Genomic DNA, 23,566 nt, shown 5'->3' with positions numbered 1-23,566 from the left:
TGTTAGGGTCACTGATCTTGTGCCCTTTCCAGCATATTATTTTTAAACGCAAGTAAACCAAGCAGTCCAGCCAGCCATGTGGATACATACATGGGCAACTTCCAAGTGAATCAACACATCTGGAGGAGCTCTCTGAGGACCTGCTATTTCTCAACAGCTTCTATTCACAGCAAAGATTGCTTTTTCATTTCAAATCAATCTCTGAATGTTTCACTGATGTGGTCTGAGAGTTGCGAAAGGAGGATATCAATGAAGAGAAGCGTAATTACGTTTCAGAGCACTCAAAACAAAGTATGAGAAAATAAAGCAACCCCCACACATTCCACGACAATCTAAAAGGTGTAAAACACTTCCAGATGGCAGAATGTAAGTACTGCAGCGTCTGCATTTCAACAGGGTTTTACTCGATTTTAGAGCCACCCTGGTAAGCCCCAAAACAAGCACCTTTATTTGTTTTTGTAGACCAGATTTTGGAGGCAGAGAGATGGAAAAAAACTCGGCAGGGTCTTCGAATTAAAGAGCGAGGTTAAAAAATGTATGCTCAGCTGTTTGCCAAAGGGAAAATCCTTGTTCTAAAATGTCGAAATTCTATGAAGCTTTGACTGAAGGGAACATCATAGATTGGAAAATGTTTGATTGAGTGGCAAGGAGTTTACAGCACAGCAGTAGAAATATCCTGAATAAACCATACAAATAAAGCATAGGAAAATGAACCAAAACTGCATACTTCTATTTTGAAAGCTTGTTGGCGTTGCTCCATATTTGATGTGGTCAGAGTGTGCTAGCTCTTATTAATATTACATTTTCACAATGAAGTTGTTTTCCGACCAACGTCACTCACTGCAAGTGCATATGTGGCAGTTTTTCACATAAAAGAATAGTTCATCTATAAAAATGTATGCTGTTCAAAATCTGTAGGACTTTCTTTCTTCCATGAAACACAAAAGGAGACGTTTAGCAGAATGTGCATGCTGCTTTTTTGGACAGTGATTAGAACCAAGGGCTGTCAAGCTCCAAAAATGACAAAGCACCACAAAAGTAGTCATCTCACTTTTATGCTACATCTTAACTTGTGTTAATGTATTTCTTAAAAAATACTTAAATATAGTACAGAAATTTAATTGAATTGTAAAAAAAACAGTATTTGTATTTTTATTTTTTTGTATTGTATTTATTTTTCTGAGTGTCAATTTACACTAAGTGCAAATAGCGTCCGCTAGAAAATGCTATTTTCACTAGCTCCGCCCACCAATATCTGATTGGGCCACTCAAGTTTTTAAAAAGACGAATTCAACATTTCACTCAGTGTAAATAGCATCTATCGCTAAGAAAATATGCTATTTTCACTGTGTAAATATTTATTTACAAAAACAATACAATACAATACAGTGTGTACATCCTATGTCTACATTTTTATTTTAAATATATTAACATATTCCTATTTTAACTTTTACAAGAACTTTCTCTTTAACATTTTGTTGTCAAGACCCTCAGTGATGACAAGATTTATATTATGTTAGCCTAATATATAAAAATGAATAGCATATATGCTATATACTGTAGCACCTTGTGCCTAATATTTACCTATAATAATTAATCATAATTATATGTTACATCAAAAAATATTTTCAGGCTAAGGCAATAAGTCATATTAATTGCAAGACTCTACACAAGTCCCATTTGGTCATTATTTCCATGTAAAAAAACAGCAATGGTTTCTCTTATTTGCACAGCATGGCAGTGTTCCTTTTAAATGTTACATTCTCAGTTATATCCATAGCCTTGACAACAGTAACTACTGTAGCACCAATATTATTCAATGTTTCATTAAAAATACAATCTTGTAGCTCAATCTTGTAGCTCAAATAAAACATGATATAAATGTCAAGGTCATGAATTGGATTCCCAGAAAACACACATACAAATTCAATTTGTATGCAATGAATGTTACTTCTGAGAAAATAATCTGCCAAATGTGTCAATGTAAGGTTAACATCTATGATATTTCCTTTTAAAGAATCAATTGGACAATTCAAAAGAGCAGTTCCTCTTAGCTGAAATGCTTAATCATAGCAGAATGATAGTGATCAGCTTATATTCTTGTTTCTTGATACTTTTCGTTCCTGCTGTGTGAAATAAAGATGTGTGAGTGTGTACTGTATGTCTAAGTGGGTATTCTTATACATAATTTCCATTTTAGAGTCATTTATTTTAAACCGAGTTCAGATGAGTGAATGACAAGTCCAAGAATAAGTCTACCTCTGCTGCAACTGCAATATTTATTCTAGTAGCCATGAGGAGCTAACATCAATATTTGTCTCAAAGTGTTGACTATACTGGAATTGAGCCCTTTTATATAAACCCATGAGTCAACTTCTACAATTCCCTTTTCCACAAGATGTCATTCCAGACTATTCAATAGTATCCTCTATGATTAAAAAAAAAAAAAAAAAAAAAAAAGGAAAACACTAAATTTGTAGACTGTTTACCAGTCAAGAGTCAAGTAAATTGAAAAAGAAATTGGAAAAGTATATATGCATTGTCTCATGTGCTTCATTGCTTATTAACACCTGACAGATACCACAATATTTGATCTGCCTGATATCAGTGCAGACATATGCATACAAACATCAAGTGGATCAATCACACCTGAAGAGCATTACTTAAACAACAACAATTTAGCTTGAAACATCATGTTTGCATTTATTTAAAGGTGCCCTAGAACGTTCTTTCACAAGATGTAATATAAGTCTAAGGTGTCCCCTGAATGTGTCTGTGAAATTTCAGCTCAAAATACCCCATAGATTTTTTTACATTTATTTTTTAACTGCCTATTTTGGGGCATCGTTAACTATGCACCGATTCAGGCTGCGGCCCCTTTAAATCTCTCGCTCCCTGCCCTCCTGAACTCTTGACTATAATACAGTGCATAAACAAAGTTCACACAGTGAACCCTCAAATGGATCTTTACAAGATGTTCGTCATGCATGCTGCATGTATGCTTCGGATCATGTGAGTATTTGGATGTTTACATTTGATTCTGAATAAGTTTGATAGTATGCTCCGTGGCTAAAGCTAACATTACACACTGTTGGAGAGATTTATAAAGAATGAAGTTGTGTTTATGAATTATACAGACTGCAAGTGTTTAAAAATGAAAATAGCTACGACTCTTGTCTCCGTGAATACAGTAATAAATGATGGTAACTTTAACCACATTTAACAGTACATTAACAACATGCTAACGAAACATTTAGAAAGACAGTTTACAAATATCACAAAAAATATCATGTTATCATGGATCATGTCAGTTCCCTTTCAAGGGAACTCGCGCTGCATAAAAACGCTATGGGAACGCCTCTGCGTGATGTCGTCTGAAGCACGTATGCAATCTGTCCAATCAGGAGACGGAACGTCATAGGCGGGTGACGTCACTGACCAGGAACCATAAAGCCGGCCCGTAAACACTGTCATTCAGCTTCTGTGTCTTCAGCAAGCGCTAAGTGTGATTGTCCTATCTATTTATTGTTGTCTGTCTATGGCGAGCGAACAACATTTCAGGAAGTGTGTTCATCCCTCCCGCGTTTATCCCGGGATATGATACACATGGAATGTGTGTTGTTTGTTTGGGAGTGCAGCATGCCCAAGCAGCTCTCGAGGGGGCTGCCTGTGTGCACTGCGAGCAGCGCTGCGCTCCCGCCGAGCTCTCTTTGAGGAGGGCGGCTCGGCTCGCGTTTCTCAGGGCTTGGGTCCCGTTTCTGCCGAGGCAGTTCGGCACCTTAGGTCTTGAGATTCGCATATGGATATAGCAGAGGGGTTTAAGACGGGCCATGCCCTATCTTTGCCTTCACCTGCTGCATCTAAAAAAAAAAAAAGTATCTATTTTGGAGGCAGGAAGCACGCATTGCGGTTTCTTCCTCTCCGGTGGATACAGTCACGTTAATGGCGTCTAGTTCTGAGGAGCTGGATGTTGTTAGCGTGGCTATGGAAGATTCTGAAGACTTGCCACTTCAATCTCCCGCGAGAGGTTTTACAGTTTTTTCCGACCTCCACACTGAGGTGTCGGGGTTGTGGAATAAACTTTTTCTCATACTATATATTTTACATCAAAATGTGTGGTTATGAGAAAGCACGATTATATGGCTGCTGGCGGGAAGCAGCTGTGACCAGGTTGAACCTCTCGCGCAGACAACACCAGACAGAGCGTTGCTATCCGTATTTCCCCTCCGAGGAGTTGAAAAAGCGGGGCAACGCTCGCTGGCGAAATTCTTTTAAGCAAGACGGGTCTGAGGACCGTCATTGCTGTTAGAATTTCGCCAGAACCAAAGCCTGACAGTGTTCACCTCATCATACGGTGCCTGTCTGTCCTTTGGTGCCCCCCGCGGGGCATTGTGCTGATTGCACAAAACTCACCAGGACCCAACCTTGAGAGGCTGGTTCTTTGTGTAGTTTCCCTCCAAAGCCAGACGGCGTTTACCTCTTTATACGGTACCCGTCTGCCTTTGATACCCTCAAGGGGGCGCTCTGCAACCCCGCCGCAATGCCGGGGTGCAGTGATCCCTCGCGAGTCACTCAAGGGTGGCTCGCATTCTCTGTGACAGCCAGGCCAGTTGTTCCCTGCCGGTGCGCCGATTCAGGGCATTGTGCTGGCTGCACAATACACACTACCCTGGTAGTGTTTTCTAGGGGCGCTCTGCTGACCCGCCGCAACGCCGGGGCGCAGTAGTTCCCCGCGAGTCACCCAAGGATGACTCGCGTTCCTCTTGGTAGCCCAGTCAATTGTTCCCTGCCGGTGCGCTGATTCAGGGCATTGTGCTGGCTGCTTAAGAACATATCAGGAGCTAGTCTTGAGAGGCTGGTTCCCAAAAAAAAAAAAAAATTCTGAGGGTGGTCCCTTCCGGAGACAGACAGTGTTCACCTCATTTTACGGTGCCTGTGAGTCTTCGGTGCCCTCAGGAGGGCGCTCTGCCAACCCCGCCGCAATGCCGGGGCGCAGTAGTTCCCTGCGTGTCACCCGAGGGTGGCGCGCTTCAGCAGTTCACGCCAGTTGTTCCCTGCCGGTCCGTCGCTTCAGGGCACTGTGCTGGCTGCTTATGTCACACCAGAGGCCAGTCTCGAGAGACTGGTACCCCTAGTAGATTTTTTTGTCAGAATGAAAATCTGTCAAAGTATCTCAGTGGGTCCTGCGAACTATAGAAAAGGGGTATGCGATTCAGTTCGAAACACGCCCACCCTGATTCAATGGGATTCTATCCATGGTGGTAGATCCCGAGCAGGCTCTGGTATTGGTACAAGGAGTGCAGACACTCTTGCGAAAGGAGGCTATAGAAAGGGTCCCTCCTCCCAGCAGGGAGTCAGGCTTTTACAGCCGTTACTTCATTGTGCCAAGGAAAGACGGAGGATACGTCCAATTTTAGATCTGCGACAATTATATTGAACAGTAGCAAGGCTCAAGTTCAAAATGCCATGTCGTGTCACAAATCAGATCCGAGGATTGGTTTGTGACGATAGATCTAAAAGACGCGTATTTCAATGTGTCAATCCTTCCACATCACAGATAATTCCTGAGGTTTGCTTTCAGGGGCGAAGCACACCAATATCGGGTTCTCCCCTTTGGCCTAAGCATTGTCACCCTGAACTTTTACCAAATGTGTAGATGCGGCGCTGGTGCCCTTGCGCATGCAGGGCATCCGCATTCTCAACTACATAGACGATTGGTTGATTCTCGCTCAATCTGAGCAGATGGCGGTTCAACATTGAGGTGTTGTTCTCGCTCATATGGAAAAGTTGGGGTTGAGACTAAACGCAAAGAAAAGTGTGCTTTCTCCTGCACAGAGAACCACTTATCTGGGCGTGGTATGGGACTCGGTGATAATGAGAGCCCGTTTATCTCCGGCTCGAATAACATCAATCCTCAATACCGTCTCGGACATAAGGCAAGGCCAGTCACTCACTGTAAAACAGTTCCAGAGACTGTTGGGTCTGATGGCAGCAGCGTCCAACGTTATACGGCCTGCTGTACATGAGACTGCTGCAGTGGTGGCTCAAAACCATGGGGTTCTCACCGAGGGGGAATCCATTTCGTATGATCAGAGTCACGCGGCGACGCTTACGTGCTGTAGACATATGGAAGCAACCTTGGTTTCTATCCCAGGGACCTGTGCTGGGGGCTCTCAGTCGTCGCATCACGCTAACGACAGATGCATCCCTCACGGGCTGGGGGGCGATCGTGAGTGGTCGCTCGACACGGGGTCTGTGGCAGGACCATCATCTCACATGGCATAAATTGTCTAGAAATGATGGCGGTATTTCTAGCATTGAGATACTTCCTTCCAGACCTCAGAGACAAACATGTGTTAACAGACAACACATCAGTAGTCTCGTATATAATCACCAGGGGGGTCTGAGATCACGCCCGCTTTACAAGCTGGCGAATCAGATTCTCCTGTGGTCCCAAGGGAAACTGCTATCCCTTAGAGCAGTTTACATCCCAGGGTACCTGAATATGGGAGCAGACATCCTGTCGAGGCAGGGGCCGAGGCCCGGGGAATGGAGACTTCATCCGGAGGTGGTGAAGCTCCTTTGGGAGAACTACGGCTAAGCCAGAGTGGATCTGTTTGCGTCTCGAGGGACGACTCACTGTCCACTGTGGTTCTCCATGTCAAACCCAGCACCTTTTGGGCTGGTTGCTGTGGTACAGCCGTGGCCGAGGCTACCGCTGTACGCTTTTTCCCCGATCGCTCTGCTCCCGGGAGCTCTCATAAGCGGGCGGTCTGATACTGCACCCCCGCCCGGAGTTATGGAAGTTGTGGGCGTGGCCTCTGAGGGGGCACGTCTCATAGATTCCGGTCTCTCAACTGAGGTTGTTGAGACCATCCTCCAATCCAGAGCTCCCTCCACGAGGAAACTATATTCTCTGAAGTGGAGATTATTCACTTCTTGGTGTGAGAATCATCAGTGGGATCCAGTTAACTGCCTGGTTAGCGCAGTGCTGGACTTCCTGCAGGAGAGATTTTCCACAGGGCTATCCCCCTCCACACTAAAGGTGTACGTGGCGGCCTTAGCTGCTTACCACGCTCCTTTCAGTGGACTCTCTTGGGGAGACACCCGCATATAACACGTTTCCTTCGTGGCACTATGAGGATAAGACCTGCAGTTCACGAGAGTACCGACATGGGATTTGGCCACTGTGTTACAGGGCCTATCTATGGCTCCCTTTGAACCCATCGAAGAGGTTGCAGAAAAGTTTCTACACTAAAATCAGTGTTTCTCATCACTATCTCGTCTCTCAAGAGAATTGGAGACATTCAAGCCCTGTCGGTTGCTCCATCGTGTCTTGAATTTGCGCCTGGTAAATGTAAGGCATTTCCACATCCCAATCCGGGATATATTCCTAAGGTTCTCACTAATACTGCGAGACCTATCATGCTGCAGGCCTTCTGTCCTCCTCCGTTTAAGTCTTCGGATCAGGAAAAGCTAATCTGCTATGTCCAGTACGGGCATTGGATGCGTATGTTGATGAACACCTGTTCATATGTTTTGGTGCACCAAGAAAAGGTCTACCAGCATCTAAGCAGAGAATAAGCAAGTGAGTGGTCGAGGCTATCTCACTTGCTTATGAGGCGGTCGGGTAGCCTTCACCATTGGCTGTCCGAGCGCACTCTACAAGGAGTATGGCAGCCTCCAAGGCTTTTATTTCTGACATTTGTGATGCGGCAGGCTGGTCCTCACCGCACGCATTTGTGAGATTCTACGAGCTAGATCTCGGCTCCGCTCCAGGGGCACAGGTGTTACTGTGAGTTGTGCGCTTCGGCTTCACACGATCGGTCACTTGTTACTATGGCGACGTTGGTATGGCGTTCCCATAGCGTTTTTACGCAGCGCGAGTTCCCTTGAAAGGGAACGTCTCGGTTATGTATATAACCTTAGTTCCCTGATAGGGAACGAGATGCTGCGTAACTCTGCCATACTCCCTGCATGCCCGAAAGCGACTTGCTTCAGACTTTGAGAAGCTGAATGACAGTGTTTACGGGCCGGCTTTATGGTTCCTGGTCAGTGACGTCACCCGCCTATGACGTTCCGTCTCCTGATTGGACAGATTGCATACGTGCTTCAGACGACATCACGCAGAGGCGTTCCCATAGCGTTTTTACGCAGCGTCTCGTTCCCTATCAGGGAACTAAGGTTATATACATAACCGAGACGTTATTATTGCTCCATCTGCCATTTTTTGCTATTGTTCTTGCTTGCTTACCTAGTCTGATGATTCAGCTGTGCACAGATCCAGGTGTTAATACTGCCTGCCCTTGTCTAATGCCTTGAACATGAGCTGGCATATGCAAATGTTGGGGGCGTACATATTAATGATCCCAACTGTTACGTAACAGTCGGTGTTACGTTGAGATTCACCTGTTCTTCGGAGGTCTTTTAAACAAATGAGATTTACACAAGAAGGAGGAAACAATGGTGTTTGAGACTCACTATGTGTCATTTCCATGTACTGAACTCTTGTTATTCAACTATGCCAAGGTAAATTCAATTTTTGATTCTAGGGCACCTTTAAATTCAAATTTGTAGACCTAAATGACTTTTGTAAATGCTAAATGTAGGCATCACAACATTATTCTTTACTTTACAAGAAAGTGATATTCATTTTTATATTGGCTGAATATTATAATAAAGTATGTTAAATTATTAGTATATATATTTTTTTTAAATGAGGTTTAATTAAGCATTAAATGATGGCAAATAGGGGAAATGAGCATGAATTATATATTCAGTATTTGTTGACAATCAATATGGTAGTGATATTACGTGCATCCCTATTATTATTTTTATTATTATTTTCATAATTGTCTTATCTTGTATAACTTATATATTATATTTCATGCAGAACTGGAGTGCCATCATTTAAAATTGTAAACATAAAATTTTACACATCCTTTCTACCTCATGTGTTAGTTAAAAAAAATTGCCTAATTTTATTATTCTTTAAAATACTGAAAAGATTATAGAACTCTCAGTACCGTTTCACACATTTTTCAAATTCTATTCCATACATTTGCACAGATTTGTTCCCAAAATCAACTTTGAAAATGCAATGTCCACAGATTCTGTCTGGATCTAGTCATAATTGAGGCAATGAGGTCAACAGCACAGCCTAAAATTTGTTGAAAATATCAGCTGACCAAGTGTAACAAGCAGTGAAATATTTAGACTGCATCTGCATTTGTCTCAGAAACACATACTTTCCAGTTTTCACTCAAACAACTGCTGAGCGGTTGCTCTGGCAACAATCATGTAAATTCCACTCTGGCACCTATAGAAGCTTTTCCCGTAAATTCTCTGAAAAAAGAAACAGCTGCAAGTTCCAGCATGTCTTCTTCCTGTGAACCCTTAAATAACACCTCTCTTGGGTATTCCACATGTTGTCATTAATCTGAAGACGAAAACAATTACTGTAAAGGTTATAGTAAAAAAAAAAGAATGTACCTGTAGATAAGAAAACTGGAGATTCCGAAAATGATGAGGGCCAGTCCAGACCCAACTGCCACTATTCCAAGGACAGGAAGATTATCTGGGGAAATTAAAATAACAATTATATAAAACTAAACTCAGTAACTAACTATTTGGGTACATTGAGGGAGAGTTCACAAAGAATTAATCGGGCCTGCGGATAGCATTTATTTGCTCAAACTGCATGCATTTACAGTTTTTTTCAATTGCTAACATACTTTTGTCCAATCTGTAGTCACATTTTCAAAACTCTAAACACATTTAGCAGAACATCCGTCTGTTGTGGCCATACTATTAACACGATTCATGTCGTTTTCATACAAAATGCAGTCAATTAACACGTTTCTAAAATGCTTACATTTTCTTTTCATATAAGCTTACCTCATACCAAAATCATGGATCTTTCTCATCTTATTTGCAAATGCGTAAACACAGCAAGTCAGAAATGAAGACCTAATGTTCCAATCATTAAATATAGGATAAAACGTATACTTCTGCAACAACAGTAGCTCAAAAGTATTGAAAATATATATAAAACACATACTGAAACAATTGATAAGTATTTTTAATTAGCAGATCACTTAAATATTTGGCAGATTCCAGTCTCAGTAAAATAGGACTCTTTGAATCGGATTTGTTCAGTATGTATGAAGAACAACACAGAGGAGCAGAGAGAAAATAATATCTGGGTGAGGGAGAGGAATTGATGAAGGAGGAGAGGAGAAGTTGGATCAGGACAAGTGAGAAGAAGAGGTAGAGGAGAGGAAAGGAAAGGAGGAAGAATGTGTGCTGGATTGTGCATCTCTATGGTTTTCCCCCTTATACATGATGAACCTATGAAAGCTTATTTCTGCCATAAATAGAAAATAAAAAAAGATAATTGTGACTTTTTATCTCACAATTCTGAGAATAATAAAACTCAGAATTGTGAGATATACAGTTTTTTTCAATTGCTAACATACTTTTGTCCATTCTGTAGTCACATTTTCAAAACTCTAAACACATTTAGCAGAACATCCGTCTGTTGTGGCCATACCATTAACACAATTCATGTCGTTTTCACACAAAATGCAATCAATTAACATGTTTCTTAAATGCTTAAATTTTCTTTTCATATAAGCTTACCTCATACCAAAATCATGGATCTTTCTCATCTTATTTGCAAATGCTTAAACACAGCAAGTCAGAAATGAAGACCCAATGTTCCAATCTTTAAATATAGGATAAAACCTCTAATTCTGCAACAACAGCAGCTCAAAAGTATTGAAAAAAATATATGAAACAATTGATAAGCATTTTTAATTAGCAGATCACTGAAATATTGAGAAATAGCAGATTCCAGTCTCAGTTGGAGGAATAGCCAGGTGTTGAATTTATTTTCATTATATGGACATACAGTAAAATAGGACTCTTTGAATTGGATTTGTTCAGTGTGGATGAAGAACAACACAGAGGAGCAGAGAGAAAATAATGTCTGGGTGAGGGAGAGGAATAGATGAAGGAGGAGAGGAGAAGTTGGATCAGGACAAGGGAGAAGAAGAGGTATGGGAGAGGAGGAAGAATGCTGGACTGCATCTCTGTTTTTTTCACTTACACGTGGAACCTATGAAAGCTTATTTCTGCCATGAATAGAAAATAAAAAAGGTAATTATGTCTTCTTATCTCACAATTCTGACTTTTTAAACTCAATTCCTATTGTTTATATATCACAATTCTGAGGGGAAAAAGTAAGATGTATAATCACAATTGCAAAATAAAAAAATAAAAAAATAGAAAAATAAAAAAAAAGAATTGTGAGATAAAAAGTCACTATTACCTTTTATACTTTTTTTATTCTGTGGTGGAAAAAAGCTTCAACAGTAACCAAAGGCCATGTATGTTGGATTTGTTGTTGATCAATGGCAGCAGTTTCATGTTTTCATTTCAGTAAAAGCTTCATGTAAATCTTTTACTACAACGATTCCACTACCACTGTTCCATATATGCAGAATATGTGGTCTGCGTAGGGCACTAACTACCAAGGGGACACCATCCCACCCTCTATGGGCACCATCAACACCACACACCCAACCCCAGAAAGAGATTTCAACCAAGGGGGTGTAGTGATTTTTACTTTGTCCATCCAAGGACGCTAAGTAAAATAGGGATTGGTACTCAAGTCACCGCTGACGTTGTGATTTTTGAAAACACGTCTCTTAAGGTGTGGTTATGAGTACATCAGATGACCACTTCCCCCCCTTTCCCTAGTTCAGGGCACCAGTCAGGGTCTTTCACTCCCAACAGGGGCTTTCATTCATTTAGAATTAATGTAAAGTGGTCAGCTGATTTATCTGAAAGATTGGTGAAATTGCTAACTTGTAGAACCTTTTCTGTATTATCAGCACAAGGAAGACACAAGTGTAATAAAATAAATTTTATTAACAAAAAGATAAACAAGAATAACTAACACAACTACTAAATGAATACCATGAATGATAAAGGAATAAAGTGCATAAGATACATAGAATACAAGTGATTAAGTTGAGTGTGGCTATGGAAGAGTTACGTTATCGTAGGGAAAGATAAACTGTTTCTCTGAAAATAATAAGGTGGAGAACCTTATTATGCAACAAACAAATAAACGAGAGATTATTTGTTATTGACTAACATCAGCTATATTGAATCTTATAGGAATTAGGAAACTATATACTGATAATATACAACAATGCCAAGGTCTCTGGAAAGAGGTTTGGTTAAGTGATATTTACGTTCCACTTGGTTGAGTCCGATGACAGTGACGTCTTCCCCTGGTTGTGCTGGGTGACAATGCAGTGGGGAGAGGAGCCAGAATCTGTTTCAACAGTCTTGAACACGAAGCTCTGTGGGATGCTGATCTCCTGGAGCACCAAAGGGTCCTAAAATCTGGAACACGCAGATGAGGCCCTGGTGTAGGTGCAGAAGGTCCTTAACAATCTGGAACACGCAGACGAAGGTACCTTGAAGTGAAGGTTTGCTCTCCTGAGCTTAACCTTGTTGCGGATGTCGTCACTGTTTCGCTGGATGGAAACTTTGAACGTAGTGTTGGTTAACGTCTCTTTCCTCAAAAGCTGGAGGCTTAGAACATGGTCGTCTCTGTTGTTGTCTCTTCTGGATGGACCAGAGGCTCAGAACGGTATATCTGTTAATGTCTCACTCCTTACAGAGTTAAGACCCAGAACCGTGTATCTGTTGTGTCTCAGCTTCGCAAGCCGGGACTCAGAACAATATCTGTTATGTCTCACCCGATGGGAGACTCAGAACAATATCTGTTATGTCTCACCCGATGGGAGACTCAGAACGCTATATCTGTTACGTCTTCCCCCTTTCAAGGGCAGACTCAGAACAAGGAGTGTCGGTAGAAAGGGTACCTTTATCCCTTTCCGATGAGGAGGAGATTGCATTTTGGCGCTTCTCCATTCGAGTGCTGTGATTGGCTGCTGGCATCAGAGGGGACACACAGAGTGTGACCCACCCTTCTCTCCCCTGTGGAACTCATTTGCATAAAGCACAAAGTTGGAAGTCATTACAGTGTCTTTAAAGTTTACCAATGCATTTCTCACTTTCCAAACCACCACCAGAATACCTTTGGCAATATTCTAAACAAATAGAGACTAAACATGATGGAAAAAGATTGAACTGTCATTCAATTGTACATTAACAGCTGTATTTGTATCAGATGTTGCACTACAAATGGCTGTCACTGAGAATACTTATTTCTGTGAATAAGTATGAAATGGATGTGTAGTTTGCATCAGTTCTAAGGTTTTCAAACATAGTTTTGAATGGATTTGGATGGATCTTTGTGATCTCTCTTTGTTTCACCCATTTCTGCTGAGGTCCCAAGGAATTTTTATGGCAGTCTCTGGCCAACTTTAGGAAGTAATGTCTAGATGGGTGAAGGGCAGTAACTGCCTGTGGACCAATGAGAAGCCTTGTCCTTCCCAGGCTTGGTACAAGAGGTCTTCTTCTTACCCTCTAAGAGAGGTCTGGATGTTGTCCTTCCATCTTTATCTGATGGCGTAGGACAGTTTGTTTGTGTTAGTCCACCGAGATCCAATCAAAATGTGGCAAACCTTTGTCCACTGTTACGGAGAGAGAGGGGCCCGGCCGTAAACTGGGCCCTGGAATTCACTACAGGGGCAACTGAAATTCTGCATAGGGGACTCATCTGACCAGTAGCTGCCCTGAGCAATTCTGTTACTTTCTTCTTCTCTTTTTCTACTGCACATTCTATAAAATAATGACTCACTTCTGTTGCCAAGAATGCACACATTCAACACTCAACCAAAAGTGTAGAATGGCTTGCATGCATTATACTATTACTGTAGTAAAAGGAAACTGAATTATAAAAACAATGGATTTCATATTTTCTCCAGTTAGAACTGAAACATGACAAGTAAATGCAGTTTTCGTAATGCCATCAACTGTTAGTATTTTGACAGTCATTGCGCTTTGATTGACTATATGTTCATGTTGAATAGAAAACTAGTGCTATGTTTTGACAGAACGACTCGATTTTGAATCAGGTTTGCTGTGTTTTGATAGAGTTAGTATGTGTTGAAAAAGGTTTTTAGCATTTTGAAATGTGGAGTTTGTGTTTATATAACAAAATCTGGTTTTGGGCAGAAAATTAACTATTTGGCTAACTGTGTGATGTTTGTGTGTTGCTGTGTTAAGAGTTTAGAAAAAGTACTTTAAGTATTGCTAAATGCTTGTTAGCAATTGAAAAAAACTGTAAACTCACAATTGCAAAATAAAAAATATTTTTGATAAAAAGTCACAATTACCTTTTATGCTTTTTTATTCTGTGGTGGAAAAAAAAGCTTCCATAATAACCAAAGACCATGTTTGTTGGATTTGTTGTTGATCAATGGCAGCAATTTCATGTTTTCATTTCAGTAAAAGCTTTATACTACAATGATTCCACAACCATTGTTCCATATTTACAAAATATGTGGTCTGCACAGGGCACTAGCTACCAAGTGGACACCATCCCACCCTCATGAGTGCACCATCAACACCACACACCCACCCCCAGAAAAAGATTTCTACCTAGAGGGACACTATAGTTCAGCATAAGCGACTCATTTGACCAGTAGCTGCCCTGAGCAATTCTGTTACTTTCTTCTTCTTCTCTTTTTTTACTACACATTCTATAAAATAATGACTCACTTCTGTTGCCAAGAATGCACACATTTAACACTCAACCAAACATGTAGAATGGCTTACATGCATTATACTTTTACTGCAGTAAAAGGAAACTGAATTTTAAAAACTATGAATTTCATATTTTCTGCAGGTAGAACTGAAACATGACAGTAATGCAGTTTTCATAATGCCATCAGCTGTTGTGTCAATTGTGTGATGTAGGTGCGTTGCTGTGTTAAGAGTTTAGAAAAAGTACTTTAAGTATTGGTAAATGCTTGTTAGCAATTGAAAAAAAACTGTAAGTGCTTGACTCACTAAATAAATTATGCAAATCATTTAACAGTGAACAAAATCTGTGTTGAACACAGCTAGCACTGCACAATTCCTGATCTTGCGGGTCTGTTCTGAGAGCCAGGTTGTGGAGGATGCAGCAGATTAAATCTATCAGGCTTTACTTTACTGGGACTGCTCAGCCTCACTCCACCACTACTATCTAGGCACTTTAATCAGCCTTTTGAAATGCTGAAAGTGAGCTCATCGACAGTGTGCATCTGGATATATGCCAGGTTTACCACTCTTCTCCACCATTTGATGAATCACTGCTGTTACTATGAATAGAAAAGGTACACAAAAATTTTTTTTCAACACTTCTAAAAAGTAATTCAGGGGACCTGTTACCACAACTTAAAGGGTTAATTCACCCAAAAATGAAAATTATGTAATTAATTACTCACCCTCGTTCCAAGCCTGTAAGACTTTCGTTCATCTTCGGAACACAAATGAAGATCTTTTTAATGAAATCTGAGAGCTTTCTGTCCCTCCATTGAAAGCCTACGCAACTACCACTTTGAAGCCCCAGTAAGGTAGTAAAGACATCATCAAAGTAATCCATGTGACCCAAGCGGCTTAACCTCAATTTTCTGAATGGTGTGAGTGCTTTGTTTGCACAAAAAAAAAAAAAAAAAAAAACATTATTTACAACTTTATTTACAAAATATCTATCTCTAACGCGCATTCATGCAACAATGTGGTGCTCTCGTGAATGTGCACATGCGTGTTGTGTTAATATGCAAGTCTGCTCTCATGTCGATACAGCATGCATGCATCACGGTGATCTCATGAACACGCTGGAGATAAATATTTTGTAAATAAAGTAGTAAATTATGTTTGTTTTTTTCAGAACTTGTGGCACTTCATAAATTGAAGTTAAACCACTGGAGTCACATAGATTACTTTAATGATGTCTTTACTACCTTTCTGTTGCTTGAAAGTGGTAGCTGCATAGGCTGTCAATGGAGGGACAGAAAGCTATCAGATTTCATTAAAAAGATGAACAAAGTTCTTACTGGTTTGGAACAACATGAGGGTCAGTAATTAATGACAGAATTTTCCTTAAGTGTGAACTAACCCTTTAAATAAATTCATGGTTGCAAACTGAAAATTACAATTTATTGACTTAATTAAACATTTTAAGTTGCAAACATTATTTTGTTGAGTTCTGTTGACATAATAATGTTGATCATTACATTACAGTTTTTTTCAATTGGCAACAAACATCACACAGTTAGCCAAATAGTTAATTTTCTGCCCAAAACCATATTTTGTTATATAAACACAAACTCCACATTTCAAAACGCTAAAAACCTTTTTCAACATATACTAACTCTATCAAAACACAGCAAACCTGATTCAAAATCGAGTCGTTCTGTCAAAACATAGCACTAGTTTTCTATTCAACATGAACATATAGTCAATCAAAGCGCAATGACTGTCAAAATACTAACAGTTGATGGCATTATGAAAAATGCATTACTTGTCATGTTTCAGTTCTAACTGGAGAAAATATGAAATCCATTGTTTTTATAATTCAGTTTCCTTTTACTACAGTAATAGTATAATGCATGTAAGCCATTCTACATTTTTGGTTGAGTGTTGAATGTGTGCATTCTTGGCAACAGAAGTGAGTCATTATTTTATAGAATGTACAGTAGAAAAAAAGAAGAAGAAAGTAACAGAATTGCTCAGGGCAGTCACTGGTCAGATGTGTCCCCTATGCAGAACTTCAGTGTCCCCTTGGTTGAAATCTCTTTCTGGGGTTGGGTGTGTGGTGATGATGTTGCCCTCATAGAGGTTGAGATGGTGTCCCCTTAGTAGTTAGTGCCCTACGCAGACCACATATTCTGCATATATGGAACAATGGTAGTGGAATCGTTGTAGTAAAAGCTTTACATGAAGCTTGTACTGAAATGAAAACATGAAATTGCTGCCATTGATCAACAACAAATCCAACATACATGGCCTTTGGTTACTGTTGAAGCTTTTTTCCACCACAGAATAAAAAAAGTATAAAAGGTAATTGTGACTTTTTATCTCACAATTCCTTTTTTTTTTTTTTTTTGCAATTGTTAATATATACATCTCACAATTCTGACTTTTCCCCCTCAGAATTGTGATATATAAACCATAGGAATTGAGTTTAAAAAGTCAGAATTGTGAGATAAAAAGACATAATTACCTTTTTTATTTTCTATTCATGGCAGAAATAAGCTTTCATAGGTTTCCACGTGTAAGTGAAAAAAACAGAGATGCACAGTCCAGCATTCTTCCTCCTCTCCCATACCTCTTCTTCTCCCTTGTCCTGATCCAACTTCTCCTTTCCTCCTTCATCTATTCTTCTCCCTTACCCAGATATTATTTTCTCTCTGCTCCTCTGTGTTGTTCTTCATCCACACTGAACAAATCCACACGATTCAAAGAGTCCAATTTTACTGTGTATGTCCATGTAATGGAAAGAAGTTCAACCCCTGACTATACTTCCAACTGAGACTGGAATCTGCTATTTCTCAATATTTCAGTGATCTGCTAATTAAAAATGCTTATCAGTTGTTTCAGTATTTGTTTTATATATTTTTTTCAATACTTTTGAGCTGCTGTTGTTGCAGAATTAGAGGTTTTATCCTATATTTAAAGATTGGAACACTGGGTCTTCATTTCTGACTTGCTGTGTTTAAGCATTTGCAAATAAGATGAGAAAGATCCATGATTTTGGTATGAGATAAGCTTATATGAAAAGAAAATTTAAGCATTTAAGAAATGTGTTAATTGATTGCATTTTGTGTGAAAACGACATGAATTGTGTTAATGGTATGGCCACAACAGACGGATGTTCTGCTAAATGTGTTTAGAGTTTTGAAAATGTGACTAAAGAATGGACAAATGTATGTTAGCAATTGAAAAAAAACTGTAATGTAATACTGTGTGCAATTTAAAGTCAAATTCCTGTGTTAATTGATTTTTGTTAAAAAAAATTATAGTAGCTTAATGAAATTGTTTTTATAACTTGGCAGTAAAAAATAATGTCAATAAATGTTGACATTAAGTGTTATTTTATTTGTTTTTAGTGAAGGGAAACACCTGTTAGTGATTAATGCTCTTACATTTAAAATAGTTTCTGTAATGTTAAAGATTTTTTGGTTACCATTGTGCAGAAGAGTATACAAGAAGGTCAGTGTAGTGTTTACCTTCTTGTAAAATAATATAATTTATTTAGCATGTGCTATGATACATGTAGCTGTGTATTTTAACTAAAATAGATAAAATTAACTGATTAACTGGCTACAACTCAAATTGTTGGAGCAAAATAATTTTTTTGAATAATCAACTTAAAAATCTGTGTTCATGCTACAAATTAAGTTTCTTTAACTCAGTGCAGTTTGTTGACTGAAATAATTTCATTAGAAGTTGTTATAACTCAAAAAAAAAAATGCATTCATTTTTTTGTTGTTGTTGAGCCAAAACATTATTTTTTAGTGTGAAAATGAGTCTGATTAACATAGAAAGGAGGTACAGTGCCCGATCTTCTGCTGAACACTGAAAACGTCCACAAACGACAGATTTTAGTCAGTCAAAAATAAAACCAAACTAAAAACAAACTTGATTAAAACTTGAATAAAATTGAGTAAATGGTCACCTTACAGCAAGGCTCTTCAAGTAGTTTCATTCGAGGGCCGGATTATCAAATCAAAAAGTTGAGGTGGGCCGGAAGGGGGGAGGGGGGGTCTTATTGGTAAAAATTATTTTATTAATTATTAGGCTTAAATGAAAATATTCTCACAGTGAGACTTGGTAACCACAGGTAAAACCATACATGGCTACTCACTACCACTGTCAAATTATATTATATTATGATATGTTATATAGGCCAATAAAAACACCCAAACACAGGTACAAAGACACCTTAACAATAACATGAATTATATATTTTTTTTAATTTATTTATTTTTATTTATTTATTTTTTTTACCTTTATTTATATAGCACTTTTTACAATGCAGATTGTGTCAAAGCAGCTTTACATTGATAACTGGTACATAATTTGGCTGCACAGCAGCTCTTAAAAATTAGTGTCAATGCAGGCAGATCAGAAGCACTGTTGAATAAATGTCAAGAATACTATTGAATATCAAATGTCAAGTGTCCCCAACTAAGCAAGCCAAAAGCGACAGCAGCAAGGAACCCAAACTCCATCAGGTGACATCAGGTGTCAAACAAGTGGCAAATAGGTGTTAAAATGTTAAAATATTGTTAAAATATTCCCCTACCCATCTAATAAATATTGCAATATAAATGGCTATAACATAGTTTTCAATATAAATATTCCACATTTACACAAACCATGGTAATTTACTTCAGTTCATTCATGGTAAATGTTTGTAAGGGTGGTGATTTTGGGATTTAAAAGGCTTCTATCTTCATTCATGGCACATTTCTCCTATTTTCTTCATCAGTCTGGTTGGGAATGTTGAGGCTGTTTCATCCGATTTAAAACTAGTTTAATCATCGAGTGATTTGTAGTTTGTAAACAAGAGGTGTGTGTCGAATTGAAACACTAATCTCACTTGATGTCGCAACGTTGTTTAATAATGGTGACAGGGAATAACTCCTTTAAGTTTTCATTCCGTTATCCACTGGGCCGTGCTGCGTAGTTCAAAGTAAACTAGTGAAACACATGAAAACCGTGCTATTTGTTCTGTATTTGTTGTTACTGACTGAGAAACATCTACAGATGATTTGGTGACAGAGCGGTCCGAACTAATCCAAATAGTTTCAGATCATTCTGCAAGCGCGTTTGGCCAATTCACGGAAAAGAAAGTCAACAGAAATATGGGACACGCATAAAACTGCTGAAATATTCACATGGAAAACGTTTCTCAGGTCAGTCAGAGGAGCGCGCATGGTACGAACAGTGCGTATATAGCCGTACAGCTGCATGCGCCACTGCGGCCACGTATCTAACCAAATTTAGCCGCACAGCCAGGAAAAGAGGAGGAGGGAGACTGAGGTGCTGCAGACCGGATGAAGATGATTGGCGGGCCAGATTTGGCCCGCGGGCTGCCAGTTGATGACTGATTAATATGCAACTGGCAAAATCAAGCTGTGGCCTGTTCCTCATTGTAAGTGGTCAGATGTGAGTTTACACTAAAAAGCTCCCTACCTTCCTTGCATGGTGAGAATCCACACGGTGGGTAGTCCAGAGGTGGGACACCTTTTGGCCACTGAATCCGCTCTGTTGGGGACCACAAGATTTCTTTACTGGTCCCATTGTAGTGACCAACAATCTGTGTAACAAGAAATAATCACAAACATATTTGATTTACAATAAGCAAAAAAACATTTCAGATAAGAAAACAACATATTGTATAAGACATTAAAAGAAAGATACATACCATGGCCTACCAATGAGACTATTTTTTTTATTTTTAAGTCAATGATCTCTGGTGGAAATTTATTTATTAAAACATATGAGATGATGTATTCTGCACATGATTCACGTAATACTGTCTACTCTCTAAACAGATGAAAAGAAAGTCTGAATATATCTGTGGCATAAGGGGTAACTATGGCAACAATGCATGGTATCACTTTGTTACCAGCTAAATAACCATTAATTTCTTTTCTTTTTTGTTGCGATAGGCCTCTCTAAATCAAACAAGACTCCTGGGACATTTATGAATGAACAAGTCAAACTGAAAAATGAACACAATGCTTACAAGCTCATGAACACATGCTTTCGATTAGGACAGAAGGGCAAGTAAAGGATTTGATTTTTAAGCAACACATTATTTGGTATGTCGAGCCATCCAACCACGGCCGCATTTACTGTAATTACGGAGAATGTGGCATGTGGGTTAAATTAGACTGTTGTTCTACACATGCTCGACTCGTTAACCATTGTTATTTATTGTCACCATGTCTATCAAAAACATTTTCATTATGGAAACATTCTGCAGGAAAGCTACATCATTCATAATGTTATTTCTGTGTTTGCTAAGGAAGAAATCACAATTACTATTGCTCATACGCAGGGGTTCTGAAACTCAGCAGAGACCTTTGGATTCCAGTAATAAACTATATTGCTACAGTAAAAAAAAAAAAAAAAAAAAAAAAAAAAAAAATATATATATATATATATATATATATATATATATATTTTAATGACATTTGAAAAATTGACCATTCCAACAACTTGTATTTCTCAAAACTGAGTTTGTCATTCTTATTTATGTATTAATAAGAATCCATGTTTTGTGTTTATGAGTTGGCTGAATTTGTGGACATTCTACTTACTGCGTATTGCCCAGTTTTCAGGTTAGTCATTCCCCAAAGGCTGAAGTCTGTGTATCTGGCATTTTTCCAATCTGTGCTCACAAGGCCAGTCACCCCTGTGATGAACAAACACAAGGCCAGGGATCAAATAAACATTTTTTTTATCTGAGTGTTGCTTTCAAAGCTGTAAAGTAAAAAGATCACATATTGTTTCCTCTTTGTTAGCCACCAATCATTTTTAAGACTAGCAGACAAAACGTATTATTGAGAGAGGAAGCGCTCTCAGGTTATTTATTAGAATAATTATGATTTTTCTTTTCTATGATGTCACTATTAAATACATATGAAACGTATGATGCCTATTTCTAATGCTGTAATCACAGTGTTTGTAAAACTACATTTTATTTATGGACAAAAAATGAAACTCCACAAGTTAATATTCTTAATCATTATATTTCCAGTAAAAATATCTAAACAACCTTAAAAATAAGGTAAAAATTAAAAAAAAATGTAAAATATCAAGACTTGTTCATTATTAGAACAATATATCTTGAATATATCTTGATTTTTAATTTTTTTTCACTAAAAAAAAATGAAATAAAATATGAAGCCCTGCACATGACATGGGGGGTGGGGGCAAGACTGAAAACAAAATCAATTAAGTTGAGAAGCAAATAGGGAATAGAATATATCTTGAATTGCATGTTTTTATGGACCCCCACACATGATATGACCACTGGACCACGTTTTATTAATTTGTTGCCTCTGTTTAGTTACATTATGGCAATGTTGTACTAATACATTCCTTTATTTTAGTTACATCATGTTTAGGCTTCTCTCTAAATATATCTTATTTTCAGTATGTTTAAATATTTTTACTGAAAATAAGACAAAAATACTGATTAAGAAAAGTACTTTTTGCAGTGCATTCAATATTCTGCCTGGTTCCTATATTTGTTTGGCACAGTGTGTGTAGTTTCCTTCAGGGAGAGGGCTCAGCAGATGGGTCGTGTATTAGAAACAGATTTTCCATCCACAAGCTAGTTGGGACATGCTTTAAATCAAGGACTCTGACCTCTACACTCCCTGCAAGAGAGGCTGAGAGTTTACCAACATCGACCTCAGAAGAGCTCTTACAATCCCTCCGCTCACTTTAAAAAGAATCCGAGCGAAGTTGCCAAAACACTCCAGCTTGACACTACAGCTAAAACCAGATACTTGTCATCACACACTCAAACTATGAATGGCTTAAATGTTGTAATCTGTGGCCATCCTATTGAAATGAATGTCAACGCATCATAGGATCATACTGTGAATGCTTTTATCAAACATATATCTTAAACCGAGACCACTCAACACACCCCAGATTCTGCGGTTTCTCATTCTCATAGTTATGTTGATTCCATCATTCTGAGACACGCCGTCTGCTAACGCTTCACTGAGGGCTTTTGCATATAGCACAAAACCATCATGGAAACAGCCGGCAATAAAATCCATCTGAGGAAAGACAAAACAGATTTAATACAGGGAAACATCAAGAAATCTAAAACGACATGTGATTCTGTACAGACATGGGGAGAGTAGGGTAAGATCTGCCAGTTGTCCTCTAGGGATGGAAAAATGAGGTGAAGAAACACTAACAGCGCTGTCCATTGATGAAAAATGTAATTGAATTAATTATTAATTTGGCAGACCTAATTTCAATATGGCTCATCAGCTGATTTTATAAGAAAGCATCTAAAACATAGAAACATGATTTGTCCAAAGCATGTGTCCTATGACAATTTTCACCGCATTGGGGTCAATTGAGTCTCACGGTAAACTAAATAATTTACCTTTTCCAAGTAAAAACATAACCATTATTCAAAAAAAATTACCATTAAAATTACCATTATTAATTAATAAAGAACAATTGCTAATGCACCATCAAATGTTCACTACCACATATATTGTAATGCTATTAATTAATTAGAAAGTAAATACAGCTCAGCAAAATGAATTTAGTTAGATCTACCAACTAGTTGTATGCAGAAGCCACTTGCTTTCATTTCTTTTTTAATACAATGACATTCCAATAGTTTTAAGTGTAGTTTAAGTGTTCAAATACATTTTGGAGCCACTGTAAACATCTTTACAATGCATGATAGACTAGATAGTAATTATATAATTAGTATAATTATTGTAAGCAGAAATTTGAATCATAACTTTCTCAAAATTACATTCCATTTCAGTATGTACTCAAAGGCTTAAAGAATTAATTTCCTGAATGTTTTCATTTG

The 23,566-nt window shown here is 38.6% G+C and overlaps 1 protein-coding gene across 1 annotated transcript in view; it reads right to left on the bottom strand.

Moving 5' to 3' along the window:
* The window catches only part of npr2 (natriuretic peptide receptor 2), a 65,885-nt gene that overhangs the window by 27,832 nt on the left and 14,487 nt on the right, over positions 1-23,566 (bottom strand). The window contains exons 4-7 of the mRNA XM_048190158.1: positions 22,649-22,784; positions 21,309-21,403; positions 20,176-20,299; positions 9,493-9,577 (exon numbers count right to left, since the gene is read on the bottom strand). Coding sequence (XP_048046115.1) covers positions 9,493-9,577; positions 20,176-20,299; positions 21,309-21,403; positions 22,649-22,784 — 440 coding nt within the window. The remainder of the gene's footprint in view (positions 1-9,492; positions 9,578-20,175; positions 20,300-21,308; positions 21,404-22,648; positions 22,785-23,566) is intronic.

This window comes from Megalobrama amblycephala, linkage group LG4, assembly GCF_018812025.1.
Source record: "Megalobrama amblycephala isolate DHTTF-2021 linkage group LG4, ASM1881202v1, whole genome shotgun sequence".
NCBI lineage: Eukaryota > Metazoa > Chordata > Actinopteri > Cypriniformes > Xenocyprididae > Megalobrama > Megalobrama amblycephala.
This window is presented reverse-complemented; position numbering and strand designations above follow the sequence as displayed.